The following is a 15,143-nucleotide window of genomic DNA, read 5'->3' on the forward strand; positions in this document are numbered from 1 at the left end:
CGGTGGCTGTGTCTGTCTTATTTCCACAATTATCCAAGCCCTAGCACAGAGCCTGGTACACTGTAAACCCTCAGGAAAAACATTTGAGTAAATGAATGCAGGAGTATGGCTAAACTTCACAATGACTTATACAAGCAAAATGTGACATAAAAATTCAGCCATTTAAGAAGCTCCTCTCTCCTTAGGAAGGTTGGGTGAAGTTGTCAGATATCACAAATGACTCAGTGCACAGGGTTGCATTCTGAAATTTTCCCCATGTGGAATGGTGTCCTAGACCTGAGTATATGTGACCTGACTCTTCTGCCTCAGAGTATGTTCATTTCCCTCCCATTCGCTGGTAGCATCGGAACCCTTAAGGGCTGGCCCCCATTCCTCTGAATAGAGTGATTGTTTCCCCCAAGAAAGACATACAACTCTATAAAGGCCACCCTGGCAGGCTAGAATTCCACTGGTGACTGGCAGAATAGCTCCTCTATTAGGAGTTTCACTATAGAAATATAAAATTAATTACAGTTCTAGTGGATAGAAACATCAAAATTGCAGCAGAATGGGTTGACATATAAGCAACTGATTGTTATCTATTTCTTTACAAAACTGAGTCACTGGCACAGATCCCCACTGAAGCGGTGATTATTTTTCTGACAGTCTTGTAGATTTACTTCTCGAAGTTGTGGAGCAATTTCAAACATGTCACTGCTGCACTAATGTCCACAAATAGCTACAGATAAATCAATTTTTTTATGGTGGAACAGATAAGTGAATTTAAAAGTAAAATAAAATTTCCAGATGACTAACAAATACTAGAAATTAAAAAATATTCCAAGACTGTTCTTAGCTTTGGAAAGAAAGGACTGGATAAGGAAGCAAATGGGCTGGGCAAAACAGTGGAAGGGAAGAGAGCACGTCATGGGGAAGGCAATGAGAGAGGACCAAGCTGCGGTCCAGCCATCTCATGGCAGGTGTGTCAGTGCGGGGAAGAGAGTGCCACAGGGCTGGCTGCAGAAGGACAGGGACAGCCATGATGAAATGAAAAGGACTAGAGACCTAATATTTAGGACCAGCTCTGAAAGCTCTCCAGAAGTAGAGGTCTCAGCGAGGACAGACAGCTCAACTATACTTTGAAAGCTATGGTTTCTGATCTCTCATCAATAAGCAAGCAACATTGAACAAGTTACTTAGACTCTCCCATCTTCTCCATAAATTGAGATTTGGGGCTAAATGACCTCCACAATTCTGCCAAGCTTTAATTTTATAGCTCTTCGAAATCTTACTGACCAAGGAGAGAAAGGTTAGGGGAAGAGAGGAAAGAAGGATGAAAGAGGTCCTCAGAAGGGGAAAAAAAAAATGGAGGAGCAAGTCACAATTCTGGAGTGGTCTTTTAAAGGATGCAGGCTGCCTTATGCCCTGTAGCAAGAAGAAATATAATATCCTCTCCAAACTTCCGGTAATTCACTTGGGAAGATTAATTGCAAATGAGAAACTTGCGTCCAGGAAAATTTACATTTTGTGATGCATAAATGTCCATTTTCTTTAAATAATTTTATACTGATTTCAAGATGTTCATTGTACAGTAGGATATTCACAGCCTTACCCCTTACCTAGCTCTCACCTATTCAGCCTTGGAACATGGTCATATGACCTTTCACTTTGAGGTTTGCATCTAATTTGCAGTCTTCTACTACCATCCTTTTGCAAAAATTCGTTTTATATATAAGTGTAAATATATTTACAGGTATACATATACAGAAACATATACAAGCATGTCATACACACACACAAATATCTGTGTGTGTTTATGTCCCACACTGTGTGTGGGTGTGGCAAACATTAATGCAGTCAGACCACTTTGTCAGTGCCTCAGAAATTTCTCTAGAAGTGGAGCTCTCAGAGACAAAAGGAAAGACATCAGTCTGCATGTGCAGTCCTAAAGTGTCCTGTGCTCTCCAGCAGCCCCAAACCATGCAACAACCATGTTGACTCTCACTCCCATGTTAATTTCTCCTCTCAAGGCACTGACGTCACTCTGAAATTTGACTGTTATCCACTGTTGTCTACATATTTTAAGGCATATGACCATATAAGTTTAATAAACATTAGATTAGTTAAACCCAAACTCAGTGTCTAAAGTGAGAGAGCCACACAAGAAGTTTCACTTCACTTAATGGCAATAAAGGGGATGTGTTTAGAAATAGATACTCATGGAGAGAAATTTAAAAAAAAAAACTATTCAACTTAACTGTAGCTAAAACATGAAGCATGTGCTTTTTACTTAGGAAAATAAGTTACTAAATATGAGAAAAAATGGACCTTAACTGATATCCTGTGGTTACTTATGAATTTACTTGTATAATATGAGAGATTGAAATGTGATGTGTTCTTTGGGATGTTAGATTAGTTTCCACAAATTCTGAAATGCTGCTCTGATATTACCAAAGGTGGCTACACTTACCTTATAAGTAAGAATACAATTATGGTTTTACAGACATTTATAGGGGATATTTTCCAAGAGCATTAGAGATGGCAATTTCATAATATTTTCTGTTTAGAAAATAACAGGGTCTTCCAGTTCAGAGATATAGAATATAAAATTCATCCCAAATATTATTTTTATTGATTAATTTATTTTCAGAGTATTTTGTATTATTAAAAACCTATGCATTTTTACCTTTAGAACAACAGAAGTCAAAATGCATAGTCACATACCTGTGTCTGTTTAGGACCAATATCCATTCTTTCAAGAAGGTCATTTAAAAAAGCTGTAACACTCTCCCAGGGGTAAATACTGTTGGAGCCATCCAGCACTATGACTATGTCCAGCTGGGTGCTGCATTCTGTAATAAAAGGAGTCAACAGTGCAAATTTGGAGTTTATCTTTTTAGATAGTATGAAGGTGTATGGAGTGTTTTCATAGCTGAAGTAAGCTCATTTTAAAAGATAAGCTGACAGTCTACATAGTGGACACACTGCTTTTATAATCAGAAAAAATAGTTTTAGGAAAAGTAAAGGGGATAAACACTACTACATTCAATACCAATTGGTTTGGGATTCTTATCAAGTAAAACTCATCTCTACTTAGTTGTAATCAACATTGTATGAGTTATCTTTGGAAATTTCCTCAATATGAATTTTATATAACTGTTCTCATTCTGTGTGTATTTCAAATGAGATTACTTTCTTCAAAGAGACTCACTCTTTAAATAAAAACAATGTGGCAGCTTTAGCTATGATGTTTAAACAAGACTCTGTTAAAGGTTATTTACACTAATAATCAGCTCCAAAAATAGCAGTGGGGCTTGGTTATATATCGGCAAAGCAAACATTTACCTAAATTGGTAATGCTGGTAGCTGAGAAAATACTTCAAGCTTTTTGGTATGCTCCTGTGTATACATATGTGTCATTCATTGCTCACAGTTTTCAAACATGTAAGAACATTGCATAAAATGTGTACCTCGTACAGGAGCAACGGAGTTCACGACTTGAAATGTGGGGCTGACATCAGAACAGATTCCAGTTGTGTAATGCAAATGTCCACATCTATAGGCATATAGGGGGCCACATGCCTTTTAAAAGATTAAAGACCGCAAGATTAAAAACTATATAACAGATTTTTTTTTAAAGACTTACAATTACAGCATTCCTGGTTCATTAACCAACTCTTTGCTTTCTTACCAGAAACCCTCCGTTTGGGTTGGTGACTAAAGTTGATCCAAATGTCATGTTCTCCTTTACTTCCGTGACATTGGGAATTGATGTATTAACTAAAAATAGAACAAAATGTTATGAGGGTGGAAAACAAAGTATAATTAAATGTCTTCTCATTAAGACATTCTATTTGCTTTGCTCATATCATAGCACATTCTTCTTCTGATTCGACTAAATAGTCTTCAAAGTATTATTAAGGAATATAATGAACAAGCAAAGGCTGAAAACCTGGCTTATGTCCCAGAAACTTTGTCTGAATAACTGTCTCAAATAGTTTTGCTGAACTGTAAAAGAATGCAGAACTACTGGGGCAATGAGAGAATGTGGGATAGCCTTTCACACATTTTTGTTAATTAAAACAAAAAATATTTAATCTCATAATATTGTAGTTATAATGTAAATTTACACACCTACCTTGCATGTTATATCTATATGTTATAAATAACCAATGATAAAACATGATTTCTGACAAGAGGGAAAATGAGTAGTAGAGCAGAAAAAAAAACACCCCTCAAATATAAGTTTATGACCATTAATTTCACCATCGTGGGGACATGAGGGTAACAAAGAAAACTGGAGCAAGACTGAGCAGTGGTCAGGACATTTGGAGAAAAGAAACACAATGAAGGGATGCCATTTGATATTCCAGATAGGACTGTTGGGTCTTTAAGCATGCCAACCTGGCAAAATTGGCAAGAAGTTCCAGTTATTCATATTGAAAAAAGATTGGACAGGAAAATCAAAATCTTCTAAACTCTGCTTAGCAGAGTGCTGAAATATTTGAAAGTGACAAAACTCAGGTGCAAGAAAGATTTAACTCACTGTTCATGAACAGAAGTTTCTCCTACCTTAAGACCATATATAGCTTAAAGTGGGGAATGGAAGCAGAGATTCCTGAATGGTCCCAAGGTCTTCCTAATCTGACGGTGGTCTTTGTCCCAGAGTTTAATCTGGTTTGCCTTGAAAGCACCTGGACCTGGGCTATTATCTACACTGGTCTTGAATAATCTGGATTAGAGTTTTTTATACTAGGGTTGACCCAGGATGAGCATTCTTGGGACATTAGGGACTATAGCAGGAACTTCTCCATTGTTGTTGAGGTAGTTAAATCTCCATGCTAATGTTAAAACTCTATTACAGTTACCAGTAATGAAAGAGCAGCTCCTATCAGAACAAGTCTTTTGAAATAACAACTATAACTCTAGGAAAAGGAGAAAAAAAAGAAACAACCATCTGAAGGCACTGGAAAGCAACCAAAAGCAGACAGAAACTAAAGGCAAGTATGTACTTGTAAGAAAAGATTAACACTGGGTGAGTTTCTTGTTTATGTGTTTGTTTTCCCCCAAGGGAAGTCCCTCGTCACTGGCTATACCTCAAATAAAACTCAAAGTCTTACAGTTTGAAGAAACAGAGGACAGAAACTGGAGTAATGACAGCAACTGCAAAGTGAGGGGGTATATCTTGGAAAGTAGAGCCACAAAAAGAGAGTTCCAAAATATACATGCATATTCTGTCCAAATATCTGAAGGATTTGAACTGTATATGTGCAGGGTAAACTTCAAACAGCTCAGCTACAATTAAAAGAACTGAATAGAGATTTTAACTCCTTCCCACTATAGTCGGGAAATTGAGTTCAGCCAAGTAAACTGTCTGCTAAAACAAAAAGTTAAGACTATTCAAAGACACATAAAAGATCTAGAATCTCCACACTTAAAACTCAAAAGTATAATCCAGGATACAATCCAAAATTACTAAACACAAGATAAAACAGGAAAATGTGACTCAACCTCAAGAGAAAGGTAATAAATGGAAAGTGATGTTGACATATTCCAGATGTTATAATTATGAGGCAAGGATATTAAAGCAGCTATTGTAACTATGCTCATAAATGTAAAGGAAAAATGTTCATAATAAATAAATAGGAAATTGAAAAAAAGAGAAGTGAAAAATACAAGAATTGAAATTAAACTTGTAAAGTATATATTAATTTAATGGTATTTAACACTTTTAGAACACTGATAGGATTCTAATTCTTGGATAGTTCTAGTAGGGATTTTCTAGTCATGTTCGAATTACAGTGATATTTCTATCAAACATATCTATTTCTGTTTTTTTTTTTTTTAAAGATTTTATTTATTTATTTGACAGAGATAGAGACAACCAGTGAGAGAGGGAACACAAGCAGGGGGAGTAGGAGAGGAAGAAGCAGGCTCATAGCGGAGGAGCCTGATGTGGGGCTCGATCCCATAACGCCGGGATCACGCCCTGAGCTGAAGGCAGACGCTTAACCGCTGTGGCACCCAGGCGCCCCAACATATCTATTTCTATATAAATTTACCTTGTGCTATTCTCCTCAAAAAAATTTATGTATTACAATTCCTGTGCTATTTTCTTTTTAAAAAAGATACAGATAAATTTTGTGGAGGCAATGTAATGGGTGGGGTTATTTGGAAAGGTCTTTTATTTCTAAATCTATGGATATTTTATCATGAATTCTAAAGCAAATGAAGGACAGACAATCAAAATGTCATTTTATGTGAATCTGAATGATAAGAACTGAAGAATGTTTATATATTCTTTTAATCTTTTCTTCAGTTAAAATTTATTTTGAATGAGAATGCTGGATATAATTTAGGATCAGACTTTAACGTTTTGACTTTACATACCTGGTAGATCCAACTTTATGCAAGGTAATGGTTTGCCTCTCCCAACTGGACACTTATAGACATCACCAGTTCTGTTCTTGGGTTGACCAACTGAAGGAGAACCAACAAGCACCCTGGAAGTTAAATAACTCAATTAACATTTTTGAGTAAAAGGAAACATTTTATTTTAGTTATTTTATGACTAGTTCTAAGACAATGACAGTAATTCTCATAGACATAATCAGATAGATTATGTTAGTAATGCAATATTATTCAAAATAAGTTAGTAATGCAATATTATTCAAAATAAGCTGAGTGTCTTCAAATTGCAGGCTGATTTGTATTAAACACCATAAAATATACAGAGGAGAGATTGCAGTATAATTTATTTATTTTATTACATATTACTTTATTATATATTTTATTGGGGAGCTGAAATAATAATTATTGGTTAAGCCTGCTGCTGTGTTAGTTTATAAAACATACATGGAAATACAAATGACTTTTTCCTATGAGGAACTGATAATTTCATAGAGAAGTTAGCAAACATAAATATTTGATTATCATAAGATTTAATATTAGTATATACTAGCTTGTAATCACTTAGAAAATAAGGATAGTTATAAGACCCAGGTTAAAATCGTTCACTCTCTTTTTAGACAGAATTATAGAATCACTTAAATAACAATTAACGAAAAAATGTAGTCATGATGTATTTTAGTCCTAGGAAGCCATTTAACAAAGTTTCCTGTGATATCTTCAGGAGTAGGGTGGATGAATGTGGTTGAGTGTTAAGGCACATGGGTGGATTCACAGCTGCTGATTCATTGTTGGCTGAAAATCTACATACAAAGATGATGTTTACTATGTACCGAAGGACTCTAATTACGTGCCATTGAATGTATTCAGGACTGTTTTAGCGTATATATTTGTTTATGACTTTTGTGAAGATACAGAAAGCATAAAGTTATGCATCAAGTAAATCAATATATCTGTTTGGGCAATCAGAAGTGTCTCAACATTCTGGAATAAGAAACTTAATAGGCAGCCCAGCCAGGGCAGAGCAGATAAGAGTCTGAACCAGGGAAGGAAAATGCCTGATAAATCTTAATGACTCCGTCCTGTTTTCAGTAGATTATTTATCTCTTTATTTTCAGTGAAAGAGTCTTGGGGCTCTTGTTGAACACAACAGATTACATTTCCATCTCTTGATGAGTCACTTACTAAAACATTTTGGGAGTGAAATAGTAAAATAGTAGACTGTACCTCTCTGACGGACTTTACTTTCCACCCGCACTGTTCAAAATGGCAGCCAGGAGAGGAAAAAAGATGGCAGAGGAGTAGGGGACCCTATTTCAGCTGGTCCCCTTAATCGAGCTGGATATCTACCAGATGATCCTGAACACCCACGAAATCAGCCTGAGACGTAAGAAGATACATCTGGATCTCTACAGACGAACAACTCCAGCGCTGGGTATTGAGGTACTAAGCCCGGAGCTGTGAATCTGTGCACAGATATTGGAAGATAAATGGAAGGGGGAGGGAGCCGCCCAGCTGCAGCACTGGGGAGCAGTAGCCCCCTGCACTGAGGAGTGGGCTGGACTCGCGGACCGGTAGCCACTGGGAAACCAGACTGAAACCAGGAGTTTGGCAGCGCCTTCACGATCCAGACTTAGACCGGGAGCTCGGGAGCGCGCACTCAAACCAGACTGAAACCAGAGCTCCTGAGTGCGAGCGTAAACCGGACTGAAACCGGGAGCTCGGGAGCACATGTGGGAAGTGGGGGCAGCTGGCAGTTTTAGAAGCACAAAGGGCAGAGACTTGCTGGCCCTGGGAGCAAGGACTGGGAGAACGGCCATGGGGAGCACAACTTGGGAAGCTGTGGGTTTTTAGCAGCACTGACAGAAAGGGAGTTAGAGTGGCCAGGAGAGCTCAGTGAAGAGCAGATTGCGATCTCTCTGTTCTGAGACAGAGGTGTGAATATAGTCACTGCTGCTCTGACCCTCCAAAGAGTCAAAGAAAGTCACCAGGGAAAGCCCCCAGAGAACTAAAACCTGGAAAAACCAGTTCTCACTGTGCCCATCCCCCCCCCCCCCAACAGGGGACAGGGCAACTCCACCCAAACAGGTTGCCTGAGTATCAGCACAGCAGGCCCCTCCCCCAGAAGGCAGGCTGAAAAAACAAGAAGCCCACATCCCTAAGGTCCCTATAAAACAAGTGCATCTTGCTTGGGTACTGGTCAATAATTTGGGCTCTGTACATCCCTGCAACCACTCCTCATCAGAATGACAAGGAGGAGGAACCCCCAACAAAGGAAAGAAACAGAGACTGTGGCCTCTGGCACAGAACTAATGGATATGGATATAACCAAATTGTCAGAAATGGATTTCAGAGTAACAATGGTCAAGATGATGTGTAGGTTTGAAAAAATTATTAACAAAAATATTAACGAAAATATAGAAACTCTAAGGATGGAAATGAGAATGAATCCGGTGGAAGTTAAGAATGCTATGAATCAAGTGCAGTCTAAACTGGATGCTTTGATGGCCAGGGTAAACAAAGCAGAAGAATGAATTAGTGAGTTAGAGAATGAGATGATAGAAAAGAAAGAAAAGAAACATAGCTTAAAAAACTCCACTTTCAAGAAAAAAAACTATGGGAGATTACTAACTCAATGAAACGTTCCAATGTCAGAATCATCAGCATCCCCGAGGGGGTGGAGAAAAAAAGAGGTCTACAAGAGATATTTGAACAAATTGTAGCTGAGAACTTCCCTAATCTGGCAAAGGAAACAAGGATTCATGTCCAAGAGGCAGAGAGGACCCCTCCCAAGATCAATGAGAACAGACTGACACCATGTCACAAAATAGTACAATTCACAAATCTTAGATCCAAGGAAACAATCTTGAAAGCAGCAAGGAGGAAGAGAGTCCTCATGTACAGAGGGAGGAACATCAGAATAATGTCACACTTGTCTACAGAGACCTGGCAAGCCAGAAAAAGCTGGCAAGACATATTCAGAGCACTAAGTGAGAAGAACATGCAGCCAAGGATACTGTATCCAGCAAGGCTGTCGTTCAGAATGGATGGAGAGACAAGGAGCTTCCAAGACTGGCAGAAACTGAAAGAATATGTGACCACCAAGCCAGCCCTACAAGAAATGTTAAGGGGGGTTTTACAAAAGTAAAAAGACCCTAAGAGTGATACAGAACAGAAATTTACAATCTATAGAAACAAAGACTTCACAGGCAACATGACAACATTAAAATCATATCTCTCAATAATTACTCTCAGTGTGAATGGCCTAAATGCTCCCATAAAATGCCACAGGGGTGCAGGCTGGATAAAAAGACATGACCCATCCATATTCTGTCTACAACAGATTCATTTTGAACCTAAAGATACATCCAGACTGAAAGTAAAGGGATGGAGAACCATTTTTTATGCCAACAGACTTCAAAAGAAAGCTGGGGTAGTAATTCTCATATCAGACAGATTAGATTTTAAGCTAAAGACTGTAGTTAGAGATACAGAAGGACACTATATTACTCTTAAAGGGTGTATCCAACAAGAGGATCTAACAATTATAAATATCTATGCCCCCAACAGGGGAGCAGCCAGATACACAAGCCAACTCTTAATCAGAATAAAGAGACATATAGATAATAATATGTTAATAGAAGGGGACCTCAACACTCCACTCTCAGCAATAGACAGATCATCTAAGCAGAAAATCAACAAAGAAACTAGAGCTTTGAATGATATACTGGACCAGATGGACCACATAGATATATACAGAACACTACACCCTAGAACAACAGAATACTCATTCTTTTTGAATGCACATGGAACTTTCTCCAGAATAGACCATATACTGGGTCACAAAACAGGTCTCAACCGATACCAAAAGACTGAGATTATTCCCTGCATATTCTCAGACCACAATGCTTTGAAACTGGAACTCAATCACAAGGAAAAATTTGGAAGAAACTCAAACACTTGGAAACTAAGGACCATCCTGCAAGCTTTACATTGGAAACCAGGGATGTACTGTATGGTGACTAACATAATATAATAAAAAAAACATTAAAAACAGAAAGAATGATTGGGTAAACCAGGGAATTAAAGAAGAACTGAAGCAATTTATGGCAACCAATGAAAACAAAAACACATCAGTCCAAAACCTATGGGACACTGTAAAGGCTGTCCTAAGGGGAAAATACATAGCCGTCCAAAACTCACTCAAAAGAATAGAACAATCTAAAATGCAGTCCTTATATTCTCACCTTAAGAAGCTGAAAATGGAACAGAAGAATAGGCCTAACCCACACACAAGACAATTGATTAAGATTAGAGCAGAGATCAATGAATTAGAAACCAGGAACACAGTGGAGCAGATCAACAAAACTAGAAGCTGGTTCTTTAAAAGAATTAATAAGGTCAATAAGCCACTGGACAGACTTATTCAAAAGAATAGAGAAAGGACCCAAATTAATAAAATTGTGAATGAAAGGGCAGAGATCACGACCAACACCAAGGAAATAGAAACAATCATTAGAAACTATTATCAACAACTATATGCCAATAAATTAAAAGACCTGGAAGAAATGGATGCCTTCCTGGAAACCTATGAACTACCAAGACTGAAACGGGATGAAATTGATTATCTAAACAGATCAATTAATCATGAAGAGATTGAATTAGTGATAAAAAAACCTCCCCAAAACAAGAGTCCGGGGCCTGGTGGATTCCCTGGGGAATTCTACCAAACATTCAAAGAAGAGATAATACCTATTCTCCTGAAGCTGTTTCAAAAAATAGAAACAGAAGGAAAACTACCAAACTCATTTTATGAGGCCAGCATTACCTTGATCCCCAAACCAGGCAAAGACCCCATCCAAAAGGAGAATTACAGACCAATATCCCTGATAAATATGATGCCAAAATTCTCAACAAGATTCTAGCTAATAGGATCCAATAGCACATTAAAAGGGTTATCCATCACGACCAAGTGGGATTCATCCCTGGAATGCAAGGGTGGTTCAACATTCGCAAATTGATCAGTGTGATAGATCACATTAAGAAGAGAATAGACAAGAACCATATGGTCCTCTCAATTGATGCAGAAAAAGCATCTGACAAAATACAGCATCCTTTCCTGATTAAAACCCTTCTGAGTGTAGGGATAGAGGGTACATTCCTCAATCTCATAAAAACCATTTATGAAAAGCCTACAGCGAATATCATTTTCAACGGGGAAAGCTGAAACCCTTTCCCTTAAGATCAGGAACACGACAAGGATGCCCACTCTTGCCATTATTGTTCAGCATAGTATTAGAAGGCCTAGCAACAGTAACCAGAAAACAAAAACAAATAAAAGGTATTCAAATTGGCAAAGAAGAAGTCAAACTGTCTGTCTTTACAGATGACATGATACTGTATATGGAAAACCCAACAGACTCCACCCCCAAATTACTAGAATTTATAGAACAATTCAGTAATGTGGCAGGATACAAAATCAATGCTCAGAAATCAGTTGCATTTCTATACACGAATGATGACACTGAAGAAAGAGAAATTAGGAAATCAATTTCATTTACAATAGCACCAAAAACCATAAGATATCTCAGAATAAACTTAACCAGAGAGGTAAAGGATCTATACTCTAGAAACTACAGAACACTGATGAAAGACATTGAAGAAGACCCAAAAAGATGGAAAACATTCCATGCTTATGGATTGGAAGAAAAAACATAGTTAAAATGTCGATGCTACCCAGAGCAATCTACACTTTCAACACCATCCCGATCAAAATACCAATGACATTTTTCAAAGAGCTGGAACAAACAATCCTAAAATTTGTGTGGAACCAGAAAAGAACCTGAATCGCCAAGGAAATGTTGAAAAAGAAAAACAAAGCTGGGGGCATCACACTGCCTGATTTCAAGCTATACTACAAAGCTGTGGTCACCAAGACAGCATGGTACTGGCATAAAAACAGACACATAGACCAATGGAACAGAATAGAGACTCCAGAAATGGACCCTTGACTTTATGGTCAACTAATCTTTGACAAAGCAGGAAAAAATGTCCAGTGGAAAAAAGACAGTCTCTTCAATAAATGGTGCTGGGAAAATTGGACAGCTATATACAGAAGAATGAAACTTGACCACTCTCTCACACCATACACAAAGATAAACTCCAAATGGATAAAAGACCTCGATGTGAGACAGCAATCCATCAAAATCATAGAGGAGAACATAGGCTGTAAACTCTTCGACATCGGCTCTAGCAACTTCTTTCATGACACATCTCTGAAGGCAAGGAGAACAAAAGCAAAAATGAACTTTGGGACTTCATCAATATAAAAAGTTTCTGCACAGCAAAGGAAACAGTCAGCAAAACCCACAGAATGGGAGAAGATATTTGCAAATGACACTAGAGATAAAAGGCTGGTATCCAAGATCTATAAAGAACTTCTCAAACTCAATACCTGGGAAACACATAATCAAATCAAATAATGGGCCAAAGATATGAAGAGACACTTTTCCAATGAAGACATACAAATGGCTAACAGACACATAAAAGAATGTTCAAAATCATTAGCCATCAGGGAAATTCAAATCAAAACCACACTGAGATACCACCTCATGCCAGTTAGAATGGCAAAAATTGACAAGGCAAGAAAGAACAAATGTTGGAGAGGATGTGGAGAAAGGGGAACCCTCTTACACTGTTGGTGGGAATGCAAGTTGGCACAGCCACGTTGAAAAACAGTGTGAAGGTCCCTCAAAAAGTTAAAAATAGAGCTACCCTATGATCCAGCAATTGCACTACTGGGTATTTACCCCAAAGATAAAGATGTAGTGAAGAGAAGGGCCATATGCACCCCAATGTTCATAGTAGCATTGTCCACAATAGCTAAACTGTGGAAGGAGCTGAGATGCCCTTCAAGAGACGAATGGATTAAGAAGATGTGGTCCATATATACAATGGAATATTACTCAGCCATCAGAAAGAACGATTACGCAACATTTGCAGGAACATGGATGGCACTGGAGGAGATTATGCTAAGCGAAATAAGTCAAGCAGAGAAAGGCAATTATCATATGGTTTCACTCATTTATGGAACATAAGAAGTAGGAAGATCGGTAGGAGAAGAAAGGGAAGAATGAAGGGCGGGTAAACAGAAGGGTGAATGAACCATGAGAGAGTGTGCACTCTGGGAAACAAACTGAGGGCTTCAGAGGGGAGAGGGGTGCGGGATTGGGATAGGCCTGTGAAGGGTATTAAGGAGGGCTCATATTGCATGGAGCACTGGGTGTTATACGCAAACAATGAATCCTGGAACACTACATCAAAAACTAATGATGTACTGTATGGTGACTAACATAACATAATAAAAAATTTAAATAAAAGAAACTTAAGAAACTAGTTAAAATTTAATATGAACGTATGTAAATAACTTCACTTAGCTGCATACTATTATCTATATCAATACAGGATGTGGGCAATCTGACTTAATAGGAGTTCATGTAAAAAAGACACAGCGGATTTGTTGATAGCAAGTAAAGATGAGCCAACAGTGTATTTTAGTATCAAAAATGCTAATGTGACCTTAGGCTGCATTGCTGGAAATAGATGCTCTGATCAAGGAAAGTGATCACCCCTCTGTGCTCTGCACTCTCAGACCATGTCTGTAATCTCCAAATTAAGAGAGACGTAGGCACAATGGAATGTATTTAGGAGTTATGACTCAGATGGTTAAGTGCCTGGTAATTTTCTCAGATCAGAGATGCTTGAGGAAAGTTGGGGATGTTTAGCATAAAAAAAAATATCTGAAGGAGAGTTGAGAGGTTCCATAGGAGTGTAGGTGCTAACAGCATATATTTTTAAAAAAATCTAAATATTTTAAAGTCTCTCATATTGAAAAGAAATGGGATTTATTTCGTGTAAGTCCTTTGGGTAAAGCTAGTATTAATGAAAATGTTTTATAACATGCAAATATTGAATTGTTGAACAGATTCACTAAAACATAGCTATGATATAATGCCTTTGTAAAGCCATTTTTGATATGCCTAAATCACCATAAAATTGTTTAAACCTTTACTTCTGGAAATCTATCCTAAAAAAATGGCCTAAATTAAGGGAAAAAGCTTAATGCATAAAAATAATGCTCATAGTGTTATATATAATATGAAAGATGAAAAGAGATATAGTCAACAGCAAGAACTAATTAATTATTGCAGGGCCATTCTATAGAATATTGCAGTCATAAAGAATAATAGTAAGATTGCATGGTGGTATTAAAATCACTTATGATCTAATTCAAAGTAAAAATCTACCTCATTTAGTGAAAACCTATGACAATTCAAAGTGGATGATACCAAACTATATTGAATGTACTCATCATAATAGCAATGACAATAATAGCCGACACTTACTAAGTCTATACCTTGTGCCATATACTCCTCTAAGTGCTTTCCATATACTAAGTAATTTAATCCTCTCCACTAAATACAGCATGAACTTTGGAGCCAGACTTCATGCATTCAAATCATGGCTTTGTCATTTTCTTAGTTGTATGATTTAGGACAAATCACTTACCCTCTGTGTCTTAGTTTCTTCATCTGTAAAATGGAACTACTCTATCTATGTAAAACATAGATTAAAAGGGAGTTCATAAAAAAAATTATATTAAGGAAGTTGTGGTTAGTGTTCTTTCCCCAATATTTTCAAAGCTTTTTGTAATGTGATTAATTAAATTAGTTTTATAGTTAAGACAGTTTAGAGAA

General features: G+C 37.5%; 1 protein-coding gene across 1 annotated transcript in view; it reads right to left on the bottom strand.

The window, feature by feature from the left end:
- The window catches only part of ITGA1 (integrin subunit alpha 1), a 165,929-nt gene that overhangs the window by 85,644 nt on the left and 65,142 nt on the right, over nucleotides 1-15,143 (bottom strand). Inside the window, exons 3-6 of the mRNA XM_045815312.2 lie at nucleotides 6,370-6,482; nucleotides 3,671-3,759; nucleotides 3,450-3,561; nucleotides 2,704-2,831 (exon numbers count right to left, since the gene is read on the bottom strand). Coding sequence (XP_045671268.2) covers nucleotides 2,704-2,831; nucleotides 3,450-3,561; nucleotides 3,671-3,759; nucleotides 6,370-6,482 — 442 coding nt within the window. The remainder of the gene's footprint in view (nucleotides 1-2,703; nucleotides 2,832-3,449; nucleotides 3,562-3,670; nucleotides 3,760-6,369; nucleotides 6,483-15,143) is intronic.

The sequence above is a fragment of the Ursus americanus genome, chromosome 15, assembly GCF_024610735.1.
Source record: "Ursus americanus isolate L20-20 chromosome 15, mUrsAme1.1.p, whole genome shotgun sequence".
NCBI classification, from domain to species: Eukaryota; Metazoa; Chordata; class Mammalia; order Carnivora; family Ursidae; genus Ursus; species Ursus americanus.